The sequence below is a fragment of the Polypterus senegalus genome, chromosome 11 (assembly GCF_016835505.1).
Source record: "Polypterus senegalus isolate Bchr_013 chromosome 11, ASM1683550v1, whole genome shotgun sequence".
Classification (NCBI taxonomy): Eukaryota; Metazoa; Chordata; class Cladistia; order Polypteriformes; family Polypteridae; genus Polypterus; species Polypterus senegalus.
Genome location: NC_053164.1, coordinates 18,711,296 through 18,734,385, shown reverse-complemented (window position 1 = coordinate 18,734,385; position 23,090 = coordinate 18,711,296). Strand labels below are relative to the sequence as shown.

The 23,090-nt window shown below is 36.7% G+C and overlaps 1 protein-coding gene across 4 annotated transcripts in view; it reads right to left on the bottom strand.

Annotated features, from left to right (window-relative positions):
• sipa1l3 (signal-induced proliferation-associated 1 like 3) overlaps window positions 1–23,090 on the bottom strand; it is a 306,750-nt gene that overhangs the window by 9,444 nt on the left and 274,216 nt on the right. For 3 of the 4 annotated variants that reach the window (XM_039768114.1, XM_039768115.1, XM_039768117.1), the window contains 5 exons: window positions 20,253–20,710; window positions 19,972–20,166; window positions 2,076–2,232; window positions 1,747–1,933; window positions 1,398–1,544 (listed from right to left, as the gene is read on the bottom strand). In XM_039768114.1, coding sequence (XP_039624048.1) covers window positions 1,398–1,544; window positions 1,747–1,933; window positions 2,076–2,232; window positions 19,972–20,166; window positions 20,253–20,710 — 1,144 coding nt within the window. The remainder of the gene's footprint in view (window positions 1–1,397; window positions 1,545–1,746; window positions 1,934–2,075; window positions 2,233–19,971; window positions 20,167–20,252; window positions 20,711–23,090) is intronic. The other variant, XM_039768116.1, reaches the window with a different exon arrangement.

The window sequence follows — 23,090 nt, the reverse complement described above, 5'->3', positions numbered from 1 at the left end:
GCACTCTGTTTGACACTAACAGAGAGTACAGAAGATTGTAGTGAAAGCCAGATGAAGCCACATTATGGAGTGACATTCATTAACCAGATATTTAAAACAAATGGGCAGCTGAAAAGAGGAGGATAAGTGGCATGAATTCCACAGACCTTAGAATACTGAATACACTCCAAGGTGTCTACAGCTGCAAGGCTAAAGGATAGCAGAAGGCCATTTTTCTATGTTGATGGGGACAGAAACTGGAACAACTGATTTATTATTCTTTATAATATAGAGTGGTTAAAGTATTCACCCCTTGGAAGTTTTCACATTTTATTATTATAAAACATTGCTTCACAGTGTATTTAATTAGACATTCTACACATTGATCAACACAAAAAGACTCTAAAGTCAAAGTGAAAACAGATCTCTGCAAAGTGGGATAAATTAATGATTAATAGAAAACATCAAATAACTGATCACATGATCATTCATCTCCTTCAATATGATGCATAAAATCCTCAGTGGTGCAGCCAATTATATTTAGAAGTCACATAATTAGTTTAATGATGAAATCAATCCTATCTGGGGTTTCAATTGATTGTAGTCTAAATGCCATTGTATGTAGAAGGGTCAACTTGTAGGTGAGTCAGGGTGGTGGCCTGAACTACTCAATGAAGACAAAAGAACATTCTAAAACCTCAGTGAAAAGGTGCCACACAAGAACAATTAAGGGAATGGAGACAAGAAAATATCTAAGTCACTGACTATCTTTTGGAGTTCAGTCAAAGCAGTCATGAAGAAATGGTGCAGCTTTAATCTGTCTAGAACAGACTGTCAACAAAAACTGAGCGATCGCAAAGAAGATGGCTAGTGAGCGATGCCACCAAGACACCTATGAAAACAAGCTACAGATGCTAAGACTGGAGGGATTGTGCAGACCACAACTATTCATGGGTGCTCCACCAATCACAGCTTTACGTGCGAGTGTCAAAGAGAAAAAACACACAAGACATCTCTACTAAAAAACAAACTTTAAAGCGTAAAAGCAGATCGAAGAAGACTGTATGGTCTGATTAGACTAAAATTGAGCTTTTTGGTCATTAGATAAAACACTATATTTGGCATAAGCTATACACTTTACATTATGAAGGATAACCCAACCCCACTGTGAAGCATGGTTGTGGAAGCCTTTATTCTGTTGGGATGTTTCTCAGCAGCAGGCCCTAGAAGACTAGCGGAAAACCTGATGCAGTCTGCAAGAAACCTGTACCTTGTCAGAAGATGTTCAAGTGCAAAACTATTGGGTTACTGAAAGCGGTTCACATATGCTGAATGGTGCATTAGACATTGAAACTAAAAGGCCATCGGAGCAGGTTCTCTGTGGTCAAAATGACAGTCTGCCCCTTTCCATTACTTACCTTCATAAGCCTTGGCAGCACTAACTAGACTTGACCACTCTAATCCTGAGGTAGTGTCAGGCAAGGGCATCATTCCAGGATCAAGTCTTCTCAGTGAGTTCTTGTCACGTGCCTCTGATAAAGACAGCTCAGAAGCAGAAACCATTGCTGCAAAGAAAATATAAAGAAGAATATACTCCAATGCTGCAATGGCAGATTATTGCAATATTTTTTCTCTGTTAATAGTGGCAAATTTAGTTATTTATGTCTTACTTCCAACTGACGAAAGTGGGTAATGTGAAGTTAAGGCTACCCTTGTTTAAAATAATAATTACACCTTTGGAATGGACCATTGTAACTTTTTACTTACACTTCTTCTCCGGCAGATTGGCACTGCTCTGAGGCTGGTATTGTTTGCGGGTTGGCAAAGTGCTAGTAAACAGGAGGTCATTAGCTAAATCTGTGTCATAGAGCTGGCTGTTAGCATAGCTTGAGTCTCGTCGACCACTACAAATGCTCTCATCCGAAAATGTTCTTTGCAGTGTTTTCCTTGGCGACTTTTGAAAAGTAACACAAAACAGAAAAACATTATCAAGAATGTCAGAATAAAGTTTAAAGGGCACTAATTCTTTAAACTTGATATTTAACAATAAATACAACTAATAAATATAAAAATGCAGAAGGAGAATTAAACCCTACCCCATCCTTCTCTTGCTCTGAATCTTTGTCCATGATGATTAACTTCTTGAGGTCATCTTCAATGGTTGATTTGTAACTTTTTCTGGGTGATCTCAGATCTCTCAGGGAAGCTCTTAGTCTAGGTTGTCCAAAGACATTTTTAGAATTGTCAGGTTGCCTGAAATCAGGATAAAACAATTCTTTTGAACTGCAAAATATGAACGTTGGGGATGTTACATAGATACAGTGTAAATCTGATTTTGCAGCTGAGTCCCAAACTCCTCTACAGAATATAGCTAAAGAGTATCAATTTAAGTCCACACAACATAGATAATTGATACAAAGATTGTTATCTACAATCTGATAAACTAAGAAATAAAAGCAAGTAATGCTACCTACCTTATTTTATAAGAAACCACTGTATTAAACCAATACATTTTTTCAACAATGCATGTTTAATGCCAGAAAGAGAATTAACCAAACAAACTCTTGGTTAAGGCCTTGTTACATGGCATTACATGAATAACAGATGCATTTTTGTAGTACCATAACATTTTACTGAGAATTCTATACTGATCAGCTTCATCTACATTGAGTCCTTGTTGTACTGATCACACTGGAGCAGACAAAATAAAATTCTGTTCATGTAGGTGATGGGCAATAAAAATCAATGGATGCATCTTATTCAAACTAACATGGTAATGTGTGTCAATATAAATCAAATACATACAATGAGCAGCAACATTACTAGGACAAGTTAATATAAGTTATGTTTGTTATACTGTATATTCAAAATATGTTTTCTAGGTGAAAAGATGAATATTATTGCCAGCTTTCATTTCTAGAAAAATGTTTTATATATATCAAACAATACTAGAAAAATTACTTTGTTATGTTTCGTACCCCAGAAGTACTGGGAAAGATGAATGTCAGGTTATTTTAATTGCTTGGGTGTTTACTTAATTATCAACACATATAAGAGCTCTGAGTGTGTAGGGTTGGTTGTAGCCGCAGGAAGTCTGGATTTGGAGTCTGGCATTGACATCAAAAATAAAAAAAAATAAGACGGAAAACTAGAGAACTAGCTATGGTAGAAATGCAAGCGATTCTGAAAATGAAATTAAAACAAATACCAATCAGAATCATTGGTGAACAACTGAGTATTCCAAAATCAACAATATGACATATTTTGAAAAAGAACTAAACCTCTAGAGGTACAAATAGTTTGCAATGAGCAAGCCATTTCAAGAAGCCCACAGCAATTGGATGACAGGAGCATCATTAGAGCTGTGAAGAGAAAGTCAAAAATAACATCCAAAAAATAAGACAGTCTACATGGTGCAGAGGGTGACTGTGTTAATGCTCACCATTCTGATAAGCATGAGCCTCTTGACTGAAGGTTGTCTGGAATTCACAAGAAATACAAAGATAAATCCAGAAGGGTTTTCAGAGCAACATTTAACTTTTACCAAAATGAAAGGAAAAGTGTGGAGAAAGAGAGGACTGCCAATGACTCTAAGCCAAATAGTTTATCTATGAAGCATGAGGAGGCTGCACCATGGCTTGGATACGCATAGTAGCTTTTGAAACTGGCTCACTTGTCTTTACTGAAGATGATAGAAGGAGGATGAACGTTGAAATGTACAGAACATATTGTCTTCTGAAATCTACACAAATGCCATCATATACATTGGACAGAGGTTAACGATATAACAATGACCCAAAAAATAATGGTTGCCTAACCAAGTTTATCAAGATGTGGAAAGTTACAGTAAAGAGTGGCCAAGTTAGTCTCTTGATTAATATCCACCTGAGAATGCATTTCAGCTACTGAAGGGGAACTAAAGCCAGAGAAGCCCAAAAAGAACCAACTGAATGGGGCTGCAATAAAGGCTTTGCCAATTAAAGTTATCAAGAGTCTAGTGATGTGAATGGGCTGTAGACATAGGACAGTTATTGAGTTTGTGACCAAATGCTAACTTTAAACAACTTTATTTTGCTTCTGATTCATTTGCGACAATACTGTTCAGCTGGAATAGGAGGACTAAATACAACAAATGTACTGCTTCCAATATTTATGTTAATTTTACTCAAAATAAATGGTCTTATCTTCATCTTTTCACCAAGAATACATATTTTATAAATATATAACAAAAATAACACATTGCCCCAGTATCACTTCTAACTGTGTAAGACATGATCATAAATATATACAGTACTGTAAATTACACAAATAATTTGTCACTTATAATAAAATTTTAAGGTAGTTTTCTGCTTTAGTTAAAACCTGTTAACCTGTCCTAAAGAGCGCTATTCATTCTCTAAAACAAAAATTCAAAGGGCACCAACATCACATGAAAAGCCTTTAAAATCTAAAAAGTAATCATAGAAAGTGCCTGTACTATAAAGCATGGGCCCTCATAGCGCCCCCGTGATCTGAAAGGGAAGCTAGCAGGACTCCAGACCTGACCATACACTGTTCACAACATTGACTCTCGAATCAGGAACCAGGCTGGGAAGCAAAGATTGGCACTGTGCAGACTCTAAATACAACAGTCACTTTCAAAATGGCATCAGAATGTGCATTATTCTCTAGACTTCCCTGACACCTAAACATGTTATATGAAATCTGTTTGCATTTACATCAATAGTGTATTGAAATAGGTCAGTATGATTAGAAATGTGGAACAAAATACTGTCATGTCTTTGAACCAGGAAAACACTTTTTACAAATTATTCACACCAGATATTTAGCCAAGTCATGTACTGAATGCTCAAACAAGCCAGTAAAATTTAAAAAAAAAAAAAAAAAGAAAGAAAAAGAAAGAAAAGAAATGAATCCACAAATGTTATCTGGATCCACAAAAATGTTAGTAGGTTTATGAAATTTTATGCCAGCAATTAAACTTATGTTTATATTTTATCAATTAGGGAAAAAAGTAAAAACCAAAAATATATAAAAAGATACTTGATCAACAAATCCTACTATGACATTTTGGTCTCTGCACTGAAAGTCAAATTTATTTTTTCAAATTAACGTGTTATGTTAGAAAGAAATGGTTGTCTACTTTACATAAGTAAACTTTATTCTAGTGACAAACAATTGCCTTGTGAGGACGCAGCTACCTAAAAGCAAGGCTGCACCAGCTGTAAAAAAGTAGAATGAACAACATCACAATAACATTCGAGACAAAATACCATATATACTTTCAGATAAGTTCTCCTGCGGATAAGTCGGGACTTGATTTTACCGTATAATTTCCGGTATTTTATAATGTTGGTCATATAAGTCGAATGTGGAAAACTCACACTATTGGTCCAAGAGATTATGATATGCTACGATGGAGCGTTCAATCAGAGGAAAATATGAAGCTGGTTTTAAATTAAACGTTGTTAAAGTAGTGAAAGAAATTGGTAACTGCGCTGCTGCAACAAAATTTGACATGTCTGAGAAACTGATGCGAGATTGGAGGAAGCAAGAAGATGTAAAAAAAAAAAAAATAAAATAAATAAATTTAAAACTAAGTGTTGCTTTTTTGAATAGGCATATAAGTCGGGGGTCTGATTTTATTGATTTTTCAGATTTCAAGACCTGACTTATACATGAGTATATACAGTAATACTAATATATTAGGAAAAGGGCACAAAACAACACTTAAGTAGTTAGATGTCCTAGTGCACACTATTGGTTCAACTATGAGGAAGTAAAAGCTACATTCAAACATCAAGATAGTGCCCACAAAAAGTTTGTCCCCCAGAGGCTTGAAGGAGTTACAGAGTAAAAGTGCATTAGTCAACCATACAGTAACTCTGCATAACACTGTATGAGAAGGAACCACAAAAAACGCCATTACAGGTTGGCTCTTGCTATTCACTAGTTCATGATTTGTAGATCCGCTTCTTCCCGGGTTTGTCATCAGTAATAAATGGAAATTATGTTGCGACTTTAGCAAATTATTGTGGAAAATATCGCAGATGACAAAGTAGCAGTGCTATTTAAATGGACTGCAAATCACGGCAGCCCTGAATACTGCTCCATTGGACAGCTTTGGCTATTGCTATGAGGGCTGCTGGGTTAAACAAGATGAAGTGCAACTTTTAAAAGGGAGCCATAAGATCATCGGCCATCTTATTGTTTCTATATTTCACTGCACAACTGCATTACAATTACACCCATCAGATTACTATTTTCTCTGGATTTACAGTATGTTCTTGACCTGTGCCCGCTTGTTCCTGTGATTTCATCAGGTTTAGAAAATGTCTTCATCTGGGAAGCACTCCAAAATTCTATAAATTCTTACTTACATTGGCATCACTGTAGGACAAAGCTTTACATAAATTTCAAGGGGATTTTCAGAGGGGATTTCATTTTAAAACTACTCCATCATCATCTACATCTGGGAAACTGGACTGTGACGTTGTGTTTATCATTTTGTGCTTACTTTTTTTTTTTTTTTAATTTATTTTGAATCTGTAATATTAATCATTTTTATAATTTACTACCATAAATATACACATAAATTTATTATAAGGTAAATTCTGTAAAACGTTACAGTTCACTAAAGAAGTGAGGAGCTGTGCACTTTGTGTGGTGGAAGCCACGCTTTTTCGTCTCGGCTGTCAGCCTCACACGCTGGAGTTGCTTGCCCAGTGATTGTTCTATCTCACGTTTCTCACAACCTTTTTCGTCTTAATGAGTTCAATAAACTTAGAATACTATATAATAATGGACCAAAAATGCATTCATAGGGTTTTGCATTCACAGTGATCCTGTGCCCCAGACCCCCACAAATCGCAAGGGATAAATGTTCTCACAAATAACTATGTACTGTATATACAGTTATTAATGTATAAAGCTTTCTCAGTGAAGAGGGCTATACAAAAATAAGTCATAATATACTATTGTTACATGTACAGAGTTTAGTGAAATTCTAGCTTGCATGTGCTAATCAAAATGCAACACGTCACCACCCTGCGGCATCATGATTAGAAAATTGGTAAGTTTAAACAGAGTAGAAATATTGTGAAAACATGTCCAAAGTTAACCAGAAAGCATAAGAATGACCGCAGCTTAGGTGTGGGAAAAAATTCTTGGTCTAAGTAAAAAAACAAATTTGTGTGTTACAAAAGTAACACTGCATGCATATCAAAATACCACAACATTTACAATGAAGTATGGTGGTGGTAGCATTACATAACAAACAGGGACTGGTCATCTGATTAAAATGGAAGTAAGAATTAGTGGTGGAAAATACAAGCAAATACTGTTCGAGAACCTGTTGAAGTTTACTAGGAAACTCAAGCTTAGGTGAAAGGTCATCTTTGAATAGGAGAAAGATTTTAAACACACGGTCAAAGTAAACCTGAGGTGGCTCAAAGGGCAAAAATTTACTTAAATTGGCACAAGTCAAAGCGATCTGACTGAGAATCTTTGGTACTCTTTCAAAATGATGGTGTACATGCATTATTTGAGCAACTACCTTAACACTAGAATTACCAGAGCCTACGAAAAAACTCGTAATTCCGTCCCACCTTAAATCGCTTCTTAAATCCCTTCACACCTCTCCGCCAGCGTCCTTTGTCCTCTAAATGTGCTGACAAAGAGAAGCTAGGAGCAGCCGGCTATTCCATCCCCCCACCAATTTAGAACTTTCTGGATGACTGGGCTAAACTCATGACTAAACAGTGTAGACTGTCTTATTTTTTGGATGTTATTTTTGATCTAGGCCAAAAGGCTTAAAGCTGTTATTGTTGCAAAATATAAAATTGTGGAGATCGAAGTCTTAACGCATATAGCACAGTTACTTTTTTCTTGCCATTTTTTTCCAACATAAAACTAATGCTGATAAAATATTGTGGTTTTACAGTACGTTAAATATGACTCATAATATTTAATGTGTGTTTTATTTTAAGGGTTTTTTATTTTAGGATTATTTAGATAAAACTTTTTTTTAGTATGTATGCAGAGTTCACAAGGGAAATCTGGCATTGTCTCTACTGCAAGATCATAAGGCTCTGTAACTGGGACAGCAGGCAGCTGCAGATGCTCATTAGATCAGAAGGACCAATAATTCATGTGCACAGTTCTTTTATTTTTTTAAAGAAGAAATAAAATACTTCACAGAAAAAAGTGTTTTCAAAGAGTGTTGAATTCTGGATTACATAAAAATTCTGTGAGGCATAAAAATAATGTTACGAGTGTCATTATTAATATAGAATGTATATGTTTAAGCTCAGATAATTTTAGTATATCCTTTTAAGAAGGTAGGGACTTGGGACTTTATAAGTCAACATGTTTAAAAAGTAACCTCGCTAAAAGCCAATTTATCAGTTGTCTTACACTAAATAGCCATCAAACAAACACTAAAAAGGAAAGGGATTTAAAAGCATTTTGACAGACAAGGAAAGAAAGAGGACAAATTTTGCTGCTTCTTTGCTGCTCCAATGGTCCCAAAGCATCATGTCTGGCTTAATAAGACAATGAAAGTAACTACAAAAGCTATAGCCACCATCTCATACGAAGCTTGGCGTTCAGAAAAATTAAGACAATTTGCAAGGAACTATGTATACGCTGGACAAAACAAATAAAAAAATGCTTTACAAGCTAAGATGTAAAACAAGAATAAAAAGGTCAGGAAACCAAGAAAGATCTACACGTAGTATATTAAAAAATCTGGTCTTAGTTCATAATGGCCCCTGTGAATTTTGTATCACTGTACAGATCTAGCAAATATGACTGACACTGAAGAATTCAGATAGCCTTCTATTTGTTTTCAGCACCTTGACTTGTTTAATAAATACTGTACACTTTCTCAAACACATTTTCTATAATGAATAAATAAAAACATCATATCTGCATGGACCTTTAGCAATGAAAATGAATATGAGCACTGTCAAAAAGCCATTAAATAAATACAGAGATGAAGTGAAGTCTGAGAGCACTGCTGTGTACTAGACTAATAGACTATATGAATAAAAGTATGTGGACAACCTTACAAAACATTGCGTTCAGCTTTTTCATTGTTAACAGGGGCATCAAATCAAACACATCACCAAGAAATCTCCATTGGCAAACATTTGCATTAGAATGGGTTGTACTGAAGAGCTCAGCGACTAAATGTGGCACTGTCACATTTAGGACCTCCTTTGCAAAATAGTCAACTGTAAGTGCTGTTATTGTGAAGTGGAAGGAACAATAACAGCTCAGTCATGAAGTGATAGACCTCGCAAACACACAGAGCAGGGCTGCCGAGTGATGAACTGCATAGTGTATAAAAATGGCCTGTCCTTTGAGGTATAACACACAACAGAGTTCCATATTGCCTCTGGTAGTAACATCAGCTCTAGAACTGCACATTTAGAGTTTCATGGTTTTAATGGCCGAGCAACCACGTGTAATGCTAAGTGTTGGCTGGAGTTGTGTAAAGCACCACTCTGGAGCAGTAACAAACACGTTCTTTAGAGTGATGAATCACGCTTTCCTATCTGTCAATCTGATGGACAAATCTGGTTTTGGAGGATAGCAGGAGAACGCTACCATCGTGAGTGCAAAGTGCCTAATGTAAAGTTTGGTGGAGGAGAGCTAACTGTCTGGGTCTGTTTTTCTTGCTTTGGGCTGGGCACCTTGGTTCCAGTGGAGGGTCCCGCTAATGCTACAACATATGGGGACATTTTAGACAAATGTGCAGTTCCAACTTTGCAGCAACAGTTTGTGGAAGGACCTTTTATGTTTGAGTCGCTTTGCACAAAGCCAGTTCCATAAAGGTGGAGGAACTTGAGTGGCCTGCACAGAGCCCAGACCTTAACCCAACTGAATACCTTAGGAATGAATTGGAGCACAGATTGCAAGCCAGGTCTTCTTGTCCAACATTAGTACCTGACCTCAGCGAATGCTCTTTTGGATGAAAGGGCGCAAACTCACAGAAACACTGCAAAATCTTGTTGAAAGAATAGTGGAGGCTGTTTCAGTCAAAAATGGGATTGCAAATCCATATTAATGTCCATGGTTTTGGTATTGGATGTCTAACAAGTTCATCTAGGTGTGATGTCATGTGTCCACCATATATAGTGCATATGGCAGAATTATTTTTTATGTCCTGAACGTTCCTACTTGGAAACCTAATTTCTTGAATGAATATAAGAGATTGCACAATTAGCAACCCAGCAGTACAACAAAATAAATCATGACAATTTGCATTACACTTAATTAAATAGTTATGCTGTGAAAAACGAACCACCATTTAAGAAGTGCAAAATTTAAGGATTTATAATACAAATTTTTCTTTTCCCTTAGATGTAATCTCATCAGTGAAATCGGTAGGTGCCACTGTATCATCTATAGCCATCATGAGACATAACCAGGTTGCAGATTTGAACAGTGGTTCAAACTGCTGCCATACAGATCTTAGGTTCTGAGTTTGAATCCCACACTCCGTCGTCATTTTTGTGGAGTGCAAATATTTTCTCCATGTCTGTGTGAGTTTTCTTCTTCAATCCTCAAAGATGTTCACATTAGGTTGGGGCACACTAGCTTACTTCTATTCAGAGAGTACCTCAAAGTTAACAACTGTGGTTGCTGGATCACTTTGCCTTGAGGATGACATATTACATGGTTATGATTAGCAGAGGATGGCAGACTACACAACTGCCTCAGAACTTGACAGTCTAGTTTAAATCTTCCAAAGTTATCCTGAGCTTATCGCATTCCGACTGCCAATTTATGTGCCGCCTAACGCTGCAGGAGCTTTTCATCTCAGTCACAGTATCTATCTGTTCAAATCCTTTTATACATTCTGTTATGGCACAGCAAACATAAGATGTCAGACAGACAAGAATCTAATGTGTTTCCAACATTCAAAACACCTTTTCTTTTCCATTCCTTGTGGCTGCATTGTGTGCACTGTACTTCCAGGTGAACGTATACTGGATATCAGCTCTCGAACATGTGTGAGCACTCTCTTACAACTTAAGGAAAGTTACTGGGGATGGCAAACTATACGAGTCGTGGTCACAGGAGTTTGTGGTGACTTCTTCCAACTGACTAGGATTATGTAGATAAAGTCTATAAATTAATATCACTGGAGACATTGTGTAGTGTGGCGGGGGCTTTAGGCTAATTTGCAACTATAAATTGGCTCCAGTGTAAGTGTAAATGTGGTGTCCCATCTAGAATAGCTCTGTGACTTGAATTCAGTGATGGTGGGATACACGAAAAATGCTTTGGCCCCCAGGACCCTGAACTGGATTTAGCTGTTTTGAGATTATGCTTGAGTAATACTTACAAGATTATCAAAATATCTACTATCATTACTCATGCACTGAGCATTTGTTTAAAACATTTCTACAGATTTTTTTGTATGTTGTCAAGCCATAATTACTAAAGAATTTTATTGTAACTTCACATGTCTTCTCATTCTTGCCAGAATAGGAAAGTGAAACAAGTAGAATTCTTAAACTTTATTTTGCTTGCTCGTATCCACATCAGGCAAGTCCACTGTTTATTTGATCCAACACGTAAACCCTTGGTGGCTTTCTCAGGGCAGCTTCCTTCCTTAGATTACAGGCCAAAGGAATCTTGGCCTTTAGACTCAAAAATTAGGGAAGTGTGGTGTTATATACTCACTTCCTCAGGAACTGTTTATCATTCTCGTTTCCCCAGGAGGGCATTCCTAGACTGCTGACCATCCCAAGGCATTGTGTCAAAATTTTTATTTGTTATCTTTTTTTTTTTTTTTAAAACTTTGTTGCTTGCACGCCTGCCCCAGCCTTCCTCTACTAGTCATTGAACTTGTTAAAGTGAAGCAATGTCTTGAAGTCTGCCATATAACTGATAATGTAAAACACACTGCACACCACAGTAGAGAACAGAAATGGAAAAGGTGGCTATTTTCTTTACATAACTTCAAATTCAAATGTTCAGAAAAAGCAGAGTAAAGGTTAGTAGAAAGGCTTCAGGTAAAGTAACAAATAACTGATAAGTAAGGAATAGACATCAGGAAAATTTCCACATGAAAAGGAGGAAGAAAAAGGCCACTAAAGCTGATGTCACATTATGCAACTTCTATTCACTGGGTATGTCAGACTTGCTGATTGCATTTGCTGATCTTGTCCAAGATCTGGACATGTCTACTTAACTAACTTCAAACCAAACAACCAGGACAGTTGGTCTATCCATCATTTTGTGACAGCCAATAATGTGCTGACCGACACAGCCAGTGTGGTATGAAGTGTTAGCAGCTACTGCAAGTTCAGCCACAAACTCTCGTCTTTTTTTTATCCATTTTCCATTTTGTACTGATACTGTACATTAAACAAGAGACATTACAAAGAGGAGCTTCTCTCCTGTTTGTGAACTCCAAAGCCTGTGTGTTCTTAATTCCTAGTTGCTACATTATACAGAAAGTACTGCCAAGTGAACATTCATTGGTTCTCATCTCTCATGCACATAAAGTCCGCCTCTATGGCTGATATAAAAATCAAACCTGTTAATTTTGTTGAGGAAAATCATGGACTATGTAGTTGCAGTAGGTTGCTGAGCACGTCACACTATATGACTGACAGTCACAGGGACATGCTGCCATCTGACTCCTTGCTAAGATTATTTAAATGAAAGCTATGACTGAAAATCACTGAGAAATTTGTCTAATGTGACATTTTCCTAAGCTGACAGTAGTACCAACAGAGACCTATTTCATGTGGATTGTTACCAAAATGTACTTACTGTAATTGGGAAATTTAGCTCCAAAATGGAGGTGGTGAACAGAGTAATAAATTAAAAGCATGGAAAGAAAACAAAGAAGTATACGTATTTTCTTCAAACAAAGCACTTATCAAATTGTTTACTTCCCACTGCATTTATAAAAAACAGTTAATCAGCTTCATTAAAACTTTGAACTCAAGGTCTGAGTTAAGTCGTATCTCACTGAGCTTCAAAATGAACCACAAAAAAGGGCAGCTTGAGAAAAACAGTGGTATAAATACAGTCAATAGTTACATATGTCATTGTGAAACAAGACAAAGCCACTGATGCTTAGAACAACTAGTTTTATTGAAAGATGAATATTTTGCTGATAGTGATCAAGATAGTGACAATCAACTGGATGATGGGAACCCATAGGCTCTGGTATTGGTGAGAATATCTGCCCCAAAGGTGCTTCTTCATCACAAAGCATCCATGGACATTCTAACACACCACTGAGCACAAAACAGTTACCAACTATCAAATGTGTTGTGTGCAACAAGCGTAGACAGCGCAAAGAAACTTGTCATATATGCTAGATATGTTTGTCTAAGCCTGCACTCTGCGGGGTGTCATGCTTCTAGGACTCTCATTCAAATGAGTTGGTGGTCAAAATATAGTAATTAACAGATTCTTTACATTTTGACAGACTTTTTGACTTAAAATTGTTGCTTTCTAATACATTTCTTTACAATTTTTACGAGTTTTGATAGACTTAATTATTTATCATACACATATAGACCCTAAATTGCAGGATTCTGGTAATAAAAGGTCCAGCAGTCAATGCGTTAAGCAAGCCATTCTTTACAGATTGCACTCGTGGGCAGCCCTCCAAACCCCCAAAGAAATACCAAGGAGGCAAAAATAAACAACAAAGTCACCACCACTAAAACAAAATAAGCACAAGCAGAAAACAAAGTGGATAACAAACAGAAAAAAAACAAGAAACTTGCCCATCGCCATACCACACCAATGAGCTCTTTCTGTCTCTTTCCAGATGAGTGCTCGCTGAACTCTCCCCCCAACTGTTCACTGAATTAGTTATTGGCATCTCTTAGAAATAGTCTAGTTTAGAAATAACCTCCAAGTAAAAAGGCAGCAGAATAATATACTCCTGCATCACTGGGCCTCCAGTTGTCCTTATATTACAGGCCGCTACCATTCTGCTAAGGACGCAGTGTACCTGCAAGTATCAAAAAGACGGTGACATTCCGGTGCTTTCTTCTTAGCTTTACTAGGGTTTGGCTGATTGGCGATATCACTGGCAACTGACAACTGAATACTCACAATGTCAATGGACTTCATGATTTGTACTATTTCATTAAAAACGTCATAAATACTGTTTCAATTACCCATTTGTATATCAATTTCACACAGACAGATTGAAATTGTGTTTTGTATACATCAGAGATTTTAAATCCTTCTTTTCTTGGAAAGATACAAATTTGATTACATTGTCCCTCACAATTTTAAATTAGAAACCTAACCTGCTCTGTTGAGGGATTCAACATGGTAGGCGTGATGTTTTATACACTATACACTTTTACTAATAATGAAGATCTGAGGAAGGAGGAGTTTGTGGCATATTATTAAGTGAAGACAACAGAGGCAGACTATGTTCAATAATGTTGCAAGTGTCTGAGCTGTTTGTAAAGCACCAAGTATGCTGGATGTGTGAAGGGAATCAAGACTGGTGAGATAAAATCCTGCTTGGATTGTTCAGTGACCACTACTGGCTGCCTAGTCTCTATGCATGTGTTTCCTTACATTGTTCTTTATTACTGAAAAACTGCAACCTCAGGCTGCTGAGAAGAAAAGGCATGAGACTTCAAAAATATATACCTAAAAAACAGCCAGTGTTATGGTACCTTGTTACTGGTGCTGGCTGTAACATCATATTTATTTTTTTTTTATCTCTGGAATAAGCAGACCATCAGTGAGCAGCTCTGCAGGCTCCCAATTAATGGATCCCGTTTCTTTTCAGGACCACAAAAGAGTTTGGCAGGGATTATTACAACTGAAAGAGATACCTGACAATTTTTTTGTACAGGTATGCCATTTTGGAGAAGTTGAAGGCTGACATACTATGTGGCTTAGCAAGTAAAATAAATATCATGGTTTAAAACAGCATGGTGAAGAGAATGCATAAAGCTGGGCAAATCAATACATGGCCCAGGGGCCACATGAGACCCCCTAAAGCATTTTCTGTGGCCCCCAGGTAGTAAGAAATATATTGAAGTTTATGAATCATCTTCAGAATTTAAATCCCTGCTCAAACCAAGCACATTCCATTTCCTCTCAAAAGGGGGCACACTAGGGTTTTATACTGCTTTTCAGTGATAGCAAAGTAACTTTCTTTCTGTATTACAACGTGAAGTAGACAGAACATTTAGAGCGCTACTGGTGGCAACAACAAGAAAATGGCAAAACAATAAACCTCTATGTCTGCTTTGTCAGAGAAGTATAGTGGTATACCAAAACACGTAAATATCCTGTTGTCACCAGGAAAGCTGTCGTGCTGAATTTAGAAAATTGTATCCCTCTCAGACCAATTTAAGAAAGGATAAAATTCACTCACTTCTGGACAGCTTAAATGGCCAGCAAAATTTACTGATGCAAAATAAAATAGAGTGATTCCATCACAAAAGCATCATATACAATAGTATGGAAAATCATAAAGATTCTCAGGCCTTTTACTGAAGGTGAGCTTATTACGAAATGTTTGTTGGAGTGTTGCGAATCTCTTAACTGATCCAAAATTGTAACTATAAAATACTACACTATCCTGAAGAGTTAAAACAATTACTGGTTATCTTTTTCAAAAGCTTATAAAAGACCTAAGTAATGCGGAACATTTTAGTCTGGCCATCGACGAGTCAACTGATATATTAGACATAGCCCAGGTCATGGTGTGGGTGCGAGTTATACTTGAAAGTAACTGCAGAGCACATTTTTCACTAAAGAACCAGATGTATATAATTAATCATAACTGAATTTTCATCAAGTGAAATATTTTTATTTGACATGTTATTGGTTTTACAGTTGTATAAATAAATTGTTTAAAGCAGACAAGAGGGAATGGTAATAAGCATCCTGATTTTATTTATGGTGGGGTTATGGCAGTATTCAAATGTAACTTACATATTTTCCTTATATGAAGGCATTTAAAGGAACAAAAGTAGATTGGCCAATTAAAATGTTAATAGATTCAAATCAGTTTCAAATAGCTTTCATATTTATTGTAACATGCATTTTCACTTTGCTCCCATTTTCAGATAATTATTAATTAAAATTGTCCTTATTTAGTGATATGTTATATGATTACAATAAGTCTTATCTTAGCTCATCTTTAAATAAAGTACTAATCGCCACATTTATTATTCTTTTGAAGGATTGTTTATTAAACTCAGCCCCAAATGCAAAGAAAATGTGTTAAGTAGATTTGCTAGTTTTGAAACATTCTAACTTAAATCTTTAGGAAACAACTAATACCAAAAATGCCACAAAATGTTAACTTCTTTTACACTGTGGACCTTTAGTTGGGATAATTCCTAGTTTTTTCCCCTGAGGTATATGAAGTTTAGTAGCACTGGCATAAATCAAAAATAATTATATTCACATAATGTGGAATGGCTGTGAAAATAGTTATATATTGAAAAGCACCAAGAATTGATTGTTGGTGAAATGAGCCATTAGTGCTTGTCCTAGCTGCATTGCCTAAACTTGCATAGTCAGTTGAATGGTGTATGTGCAAATGACTAGGCAAGTTTGTCCGTGTGAATCTCTCAACAACAACTTTGGATACGTGATTTAACTCAGTGCTGCCAAATAGGCGTGGCTGATTTCTTCTTAATCACCAATTTGCTCCTTCTCTGCTCTTCTGTATTAAATGAGGAACTTTTGCACCGTGTTACACTGCATGCCTATAAGCAACCCTAACCTAACCCTGTGGCCAAACTGAAAATTACAGGGAATTACAGAAAAGCAAGGTTAGCTTACCACTTACAACATGATGCCCTAAACCCTGTCGATAACAATGTCAATAAACAATTTGTAGGAAGATGATTTATCAAGCTGAGAATTTTATACATCAAGGCTTTAAACATTTCTGTAGTCAGTGCACAAAGAAATCCAACATCACAGAAGAGTACTGTTGTCTAATTCTTGTGGGAGCATCACATGCTTCTGTCCGGACAACTGTCTCAGTCACTACTGGTAATTCTGCCTAGATGTACATCAAGGTCCACCAGCACACATGCCGAGGGAAACACTTGCATGCCAGCAACATGGACTCTTCTCCTATTGCTAGTGAGGCTCTCTTTCTGTCCAAAATGTCTGATGTGTGACTGTTTGGGTGCTAGCGGTGCCCATGAAAATAGGTAGCCTCCTTATAACACATTTAAAAATCTACTATTATGAACCTGATCACAATATAATCTTCAGTCGTGCAGTCTTTTAGATGTGAAGTTTAAAACAGCCTTTTGTGCTGTTGAAACCACCATCGTGTTAATGATGTTTGTAAGAAAGATTATTAAAGTTTTTATCCTTATTTACAAAAATCTTCATTGTTAAAAATAATTAAATAACAATAATAATAATAATAATAAAACAGATCAGTACATACACCAAACATTTTTCGAATATTTGTCTAAAAACAGGAAGGTTTTGTATATACAGTGTGGGCCATAAGTTTCCATACATATGCTTTTTAACATTTTATTTTTTATATTTCAGATACCCTAAAAATGTGTTTGAATAAAGAACAATGAATTGAAATCATACTGATGGCCGGGTCAGGAAGCAGTCACATGGTTGCAATTGAATTTAACAGAAAACATGGAATGAACACACACGACACTCTGGCAAAACTCATTAGAAAGTTTCAAAACACTGGAAGTGTTACAGATCAACCGAGATGTGCTAATACGTGTTCATCAGCAGTGGCGAACATGTATTGAAATGTGTTTTCAAAACAATGGCAGTCATGTAGAGCATATCAAAAAATAAAAATGGTTTTTCATAAAAAAAAAATGTTATGTATGGAAACTTATGGCCCACCCTGTAGCTAGAGACCAATGAATACAGGTTAAATCCCATTATAGCGAATACCGAATTAACAAAATTTTCAGAATAACAAATACTTTTTGTGAACCCGGACAGAATATCATGTTAAATGACTCTCATTTTGACAAACGTTTTTTGAAAAATACTTAAGGTCACTCTTACCACTTTCTGTGCTGAGACTCAGGAACCCTGCAATAGTTTGTCTCAAAGAGAGAGACAGTCTGTTGCGAAATTTCCAGTCTCGACAAGTGTGTAGGCGTAACATCATACAAGTATAGGAATTCTGAGTCAGTGCAACAAAGAGCATGCATAAGGGTAGTTGTGTTGTGTGTGGATAGTGCTGTTCGAGTTTTACTGCGCTTCTCAAAGTTTTCTTTGAGATGAACAATAAAAGTGAGAACTGGCATCAGTTTACGCTGAAAGAAAAATTAACAATCCTGGAATGAAAAACAATGACGTGACGAAAGCATTTTGGAATCGTGCTTTCATCTTCATCTAACAACTAACTTTCATTCTGCATTTTTATACCTGGATTTCTATTAAAATAATGCATCTAACATTTTACTTCCATTCTTTATTCATACCAGTATTTCCATAAAAAAATACATCTAATGTCTTGTTTTGATTCTGTATTTTCATACCTGTATTTTTATAAAATAAAAGCTACATCTAACATCTCATTTTCAAATTAAATATTTTTGCTAGCTTAAGAAGTGTGTCAAACTTGGGTCACAGAGTTGCATGAGATAAAGGAAGATGAAGCAGATACTTTACTACTGTATAGAGAAGGCAGGTACAGTTTCAGGGCTTCATTCAGAATAGGAGCTGCGACTCGGGGGCAGTTGTCCTGTTTTAGCTCCCAGCTATAGATTAGAACAACACCAGCAGCTCAGAATTACCGCTATGGCAGACTCGGTCTGGAGATGAGAGATCAGGAGAGTGTGAGAAAGAGCAATCAAAGCTCGGTGTTAAATGTTAAACATTGTGCGACAAGCACGGCATTCGGTAATGCTGATCCTGGTGAAGGCAACCAATTGCATAGCCCTTGGTTTACTGTTTACCAGACACTGCAGAGCAGCTATGGAGCTGTCCTTGCGGAGCTGGCGTTAGAAATGGCAAATCGCTCTGTGGTCCCGATCTTTGTACTATACGTATTTTCCCCATACTTGTTATAATGAAATTTCTAGTATAAGAAAATATTTTTATGGTCCAGTAAATTTCATTATAATGGGATTCCAGCTGTATATGTTCATAGGTTTAAAGGGTCATTACTGTCATGTCTACTGAGTACTGTGAAATTCTAGGAGAAGACACTTCCTGACTAGACAGACTAAAACCTCACTTTATATAGTGCCTTTTAATACTAAACGCCTCTAGAATATCATGTTTGTATATTGGGCAGTGGAAGGCAAGGATTCACCTGGTGTCACAAAAATAATAGCAGTATGGATATAAATGGTAAACAAGGGTTTACATTTACATATCTAATGCATTGATATGAAATGCACTATATCAGACAGAAAGAGAGACAGGAAATCGACAGTCAGTGTCATTATTTTGTGTACAGAGTACATTGAGATTCTCACTAGCATGTGTTAATCAACTTGCAAGAAGTTGCCACCCTCCAGAGCCATGATTAAAAGGTATAAAAGTTTACACAGTGCTGGTAGAAATATTGTTGGCTCTGTATGCTATTGTTCAATATTTGTTAGCCTGTGCACGCACCTCAAGTTTCCTTTCTGTTCGAAGATGTATGCAAAAACAAGCAGAACTTAATATTCACTGTTAAAGGTAGATGAGAGTTTCTTATTGACGTTTACCTTTAAAACAACACATTAGTCAAATTATATAGCAACCCATCTGCTACTTTCTCAAATAAATTCAAAATGTAAATCTGAACTGTATAATGCATAACATTAATATACAGTTAAAAAGGCACAGTCTAGTTAAAAATTGTAGACAATAACTAGTATTTCTTTATAATTTTCAGCAGAGAGTTCTTAGAGATACTTAGGCATGGATTATTTTAGGATTAAAAGTTTAAAAAGGCATAACTTTTTTAATTTAACTAACTTCTAACACATTATATCTGCATATGTAAAATTGTAATCTTACTTCTTATGCTCAGTGAAAGTGCCAGGGTGGGTAGAGGTTTCCTCAGTTTTCTTCCAGGAAGTAAGGTGTTTGCTCTTGGAATAGAAGGACTTGGGTACGGAGGTAGAAAGCTGGTGACCCCCAGGTTGGGACCCCTTTGTAGATTTAGGTTTCTCGTGCCCTGGTGTTTTGTAGCCTTGTGGTGTATACCCAACTCTGTAAATTAATGAAAACTTTGTTATACCCTTCTACTTCATCATCTCCTGCACATAGTGTATAACAGCAGTCTGCCTAAATGTTACCTTGTCTGTCTGAACACATCGCTGTTGCCAGAATTTGCTCCAGGAGTAGTATTGCTATTGACAATGCTGCCAAAGGATTTTGTCCGGTATCCTTTCTCCTGACTAGAGATGTTGATTGCTGGAGATGACTCTCGCCTCTTGTCTCTCTCAGTTGTGCGGCTGGTGTATTCCTGCAACCCGCTGTAGGTAGCTGAGCCCTGGATAGTCTTCTGGGGTTTATCTCGCTGGGGCAGAGTGAGGGGTGCAGTACGACCTGGTTTTACTGCAGTGGAATTAGGGCTAGGTGTGTACAAAGTAGAAGCATCAATTCCACTATCACTGGATCCTCCTTTACCCATTGGGTCCTGATCAGCCTCTACAGCTTCCACGGAATCAAACCAGCGCTCATCACTGTGACTGCTGGATGCATTGCTAGACAATGTGTTACTGCTGGAATGGCTGGAGTAGTGAACTTCACCCTGTGCAAAAACACACACACACAAAAAGATGGTTATGGAAGTACTAAAATTGCTGTATTTTATTTTCCATAGGGTACATAATTCGTCAGTAGTAACTGCGTTACTTCAACATCTTTTAAAAATGTTTTATTCCAATTATGCAATAGGCCTGCATAACAGTTACCCAAGACTGCCCAAAAAAAGTATGTAAATGTAAATGTGTATTTTCCCATAAGGTAATGTATACCAGTGTCCTAAACCCTAAAACTTGGAAAACTAATAAATGACTGTCAATGTCGCATGTTAAGGCGGCTTTTTGTTTCTGCGGTTATATTTTTGAATAAAAGCGCAATTGTGTTATATTTGTACCTTTTGTGAAAATGTTTCTTTGATATTTGGACTTCAGGCTTCATACATTATATAGTTTATGCCTACATTTTGTCATCTACTACTAGAATATAAAAAACGTTTCTGTTTTAACAATGTGTTGACACAGATTACTATAGAAACAGAACAGACATGAAATGCATGTTTTCCAAATAACGATCTATTATTTCCACTCTAAAACTCCACTTCACTCCCAGATACTCAATCAAGGCATGAGCTAAGAGAAGTTCGTGCACGTTCTAAATTGGTGGGGGGATGGAATAGCCGGCTGCTCCTAGCTTCTCTTTATCAGCACATTTAGAGGACAAAGGACGCTGGCGGAGAGGTGTGAAGAGATTTAAGAAGCAATTTAAGGTGGGACGGAATTACGAGTTTTTTCGTAGGCTCTGGTAATTCTAGTGTTAACAATTCGATTCTTTATCAATTCTCCTATCGATTCTTATTTTTAAAAAAGGAGAACACACAGGTTGATTAGCTTAGAACTTTGTTTTATATCTTATCTTTAAACAAGATAGAAATTTAGGAGTAGCATGACCTTTCAAACCCAACAGTGAGATCTTAAGAGATCCATAGCCTACGGCTCTTCAATGGGGTGCCACGGGGTCCCCAGAAAAAAAATCTGTAAATGTAAAATAATAATAAAATAAATATTCTTCTGTAGCAATAACAAAGTATAACAAATTATTCTGTGACAATTACACAAGAATGTCCAGTAACATTTACACTCTCCTTTTTAAAAGTATATATGAGCTGAGCACTCAAAAATAAAACTACATCAGCCAGAAACAAATACAATCAACTCAAGTCCAATGGAACTGTGCACTGTGCAATTCTGCAAACATCAACTATGGAGAATTAACAATTCTTTTGCAGAAATATAAGCATACTGTATCTGCTTTTTCAGGAAGGATACGTGATCTTTCTGGACTTATGGGCTCTCCAGCTGTGGAGAACACCCTCTCAGACGAGGTGGAGGATGCCTGCACACACTCTGTGAAAGGAGAAGCTACCGGTAGACTGCAGTGAGAACTGCTAGCATCTGAACCAGCCAGACTCTGTCTGTCTCTCTAATGGTCATGGTCATCTAAATGCAATGCACAGTAATAGCAGGTTTTGCAATATGGCAAACCGCGCTAACATAACATGCAATGTTAGTTGATTAGTTACCTGCCGTATTAACGGAAGAGAACGTGCAAACGTTACCGCTGCTGCTGGGTTGAGATTCACTAGTCCGGAGCGGATCAAAAACACGACATTCATTTAAGTTTATCGCGTGTTTTGTGAGGAAATGCTTTTGCATATTTGTAGTGTTTCCTCCCTTTGATGAAATATCCACTTTGCAAGTATTGCAAGTTGCCCTGCTGTCATCCTTTCTCGTAAAGTATAACCAAACTTTTGAGCGTTTGTGCCGCTTAGGCATCATGTTTTCTGCTGGGTAGATGACGCTATGCAACATGGTGACGTCATTCGAGGCGACTGGAATCGACAGGGGAATCGTTTGCAAAAATAGCAACAAGAACCGGTTTTCGATTCCCATCCCTATCGACAACCATTAGATTAACAATTCTAATTCGATGTTGGATTACTTACAGGATGTTCCACAAGTCAATGAAGATAGCACTTAAAGAATATAAAACACATATAAACCCACATTTGGGCAGTACTGGTCTTTGAATCTCACAAAGGACACATCAATGACACAAGTCCAAAGAACTATTACTAAATTAATTTAAGAAGTGTAAGCTATTCTCATTAAGACTGAAAAATGTATTATTTTTTTATTTGGTAAACAGAGATTGATTGAATAAGTAAGTGTAGGTAGAGATACTTTCTCTGGTATACACTGTTTACATTTGAAAATATGTCCCTCCTGAAAAATACATGGCACAAACGGAAGCATCTTAAAAGTAAATTACACAAAATGTAACTAATATTTCATCACAGGAAGATAATATGGAATAAACTACCTACTAGCATATTTAATACTAGTACTCTTGAAAGTATTGCAAGTTGA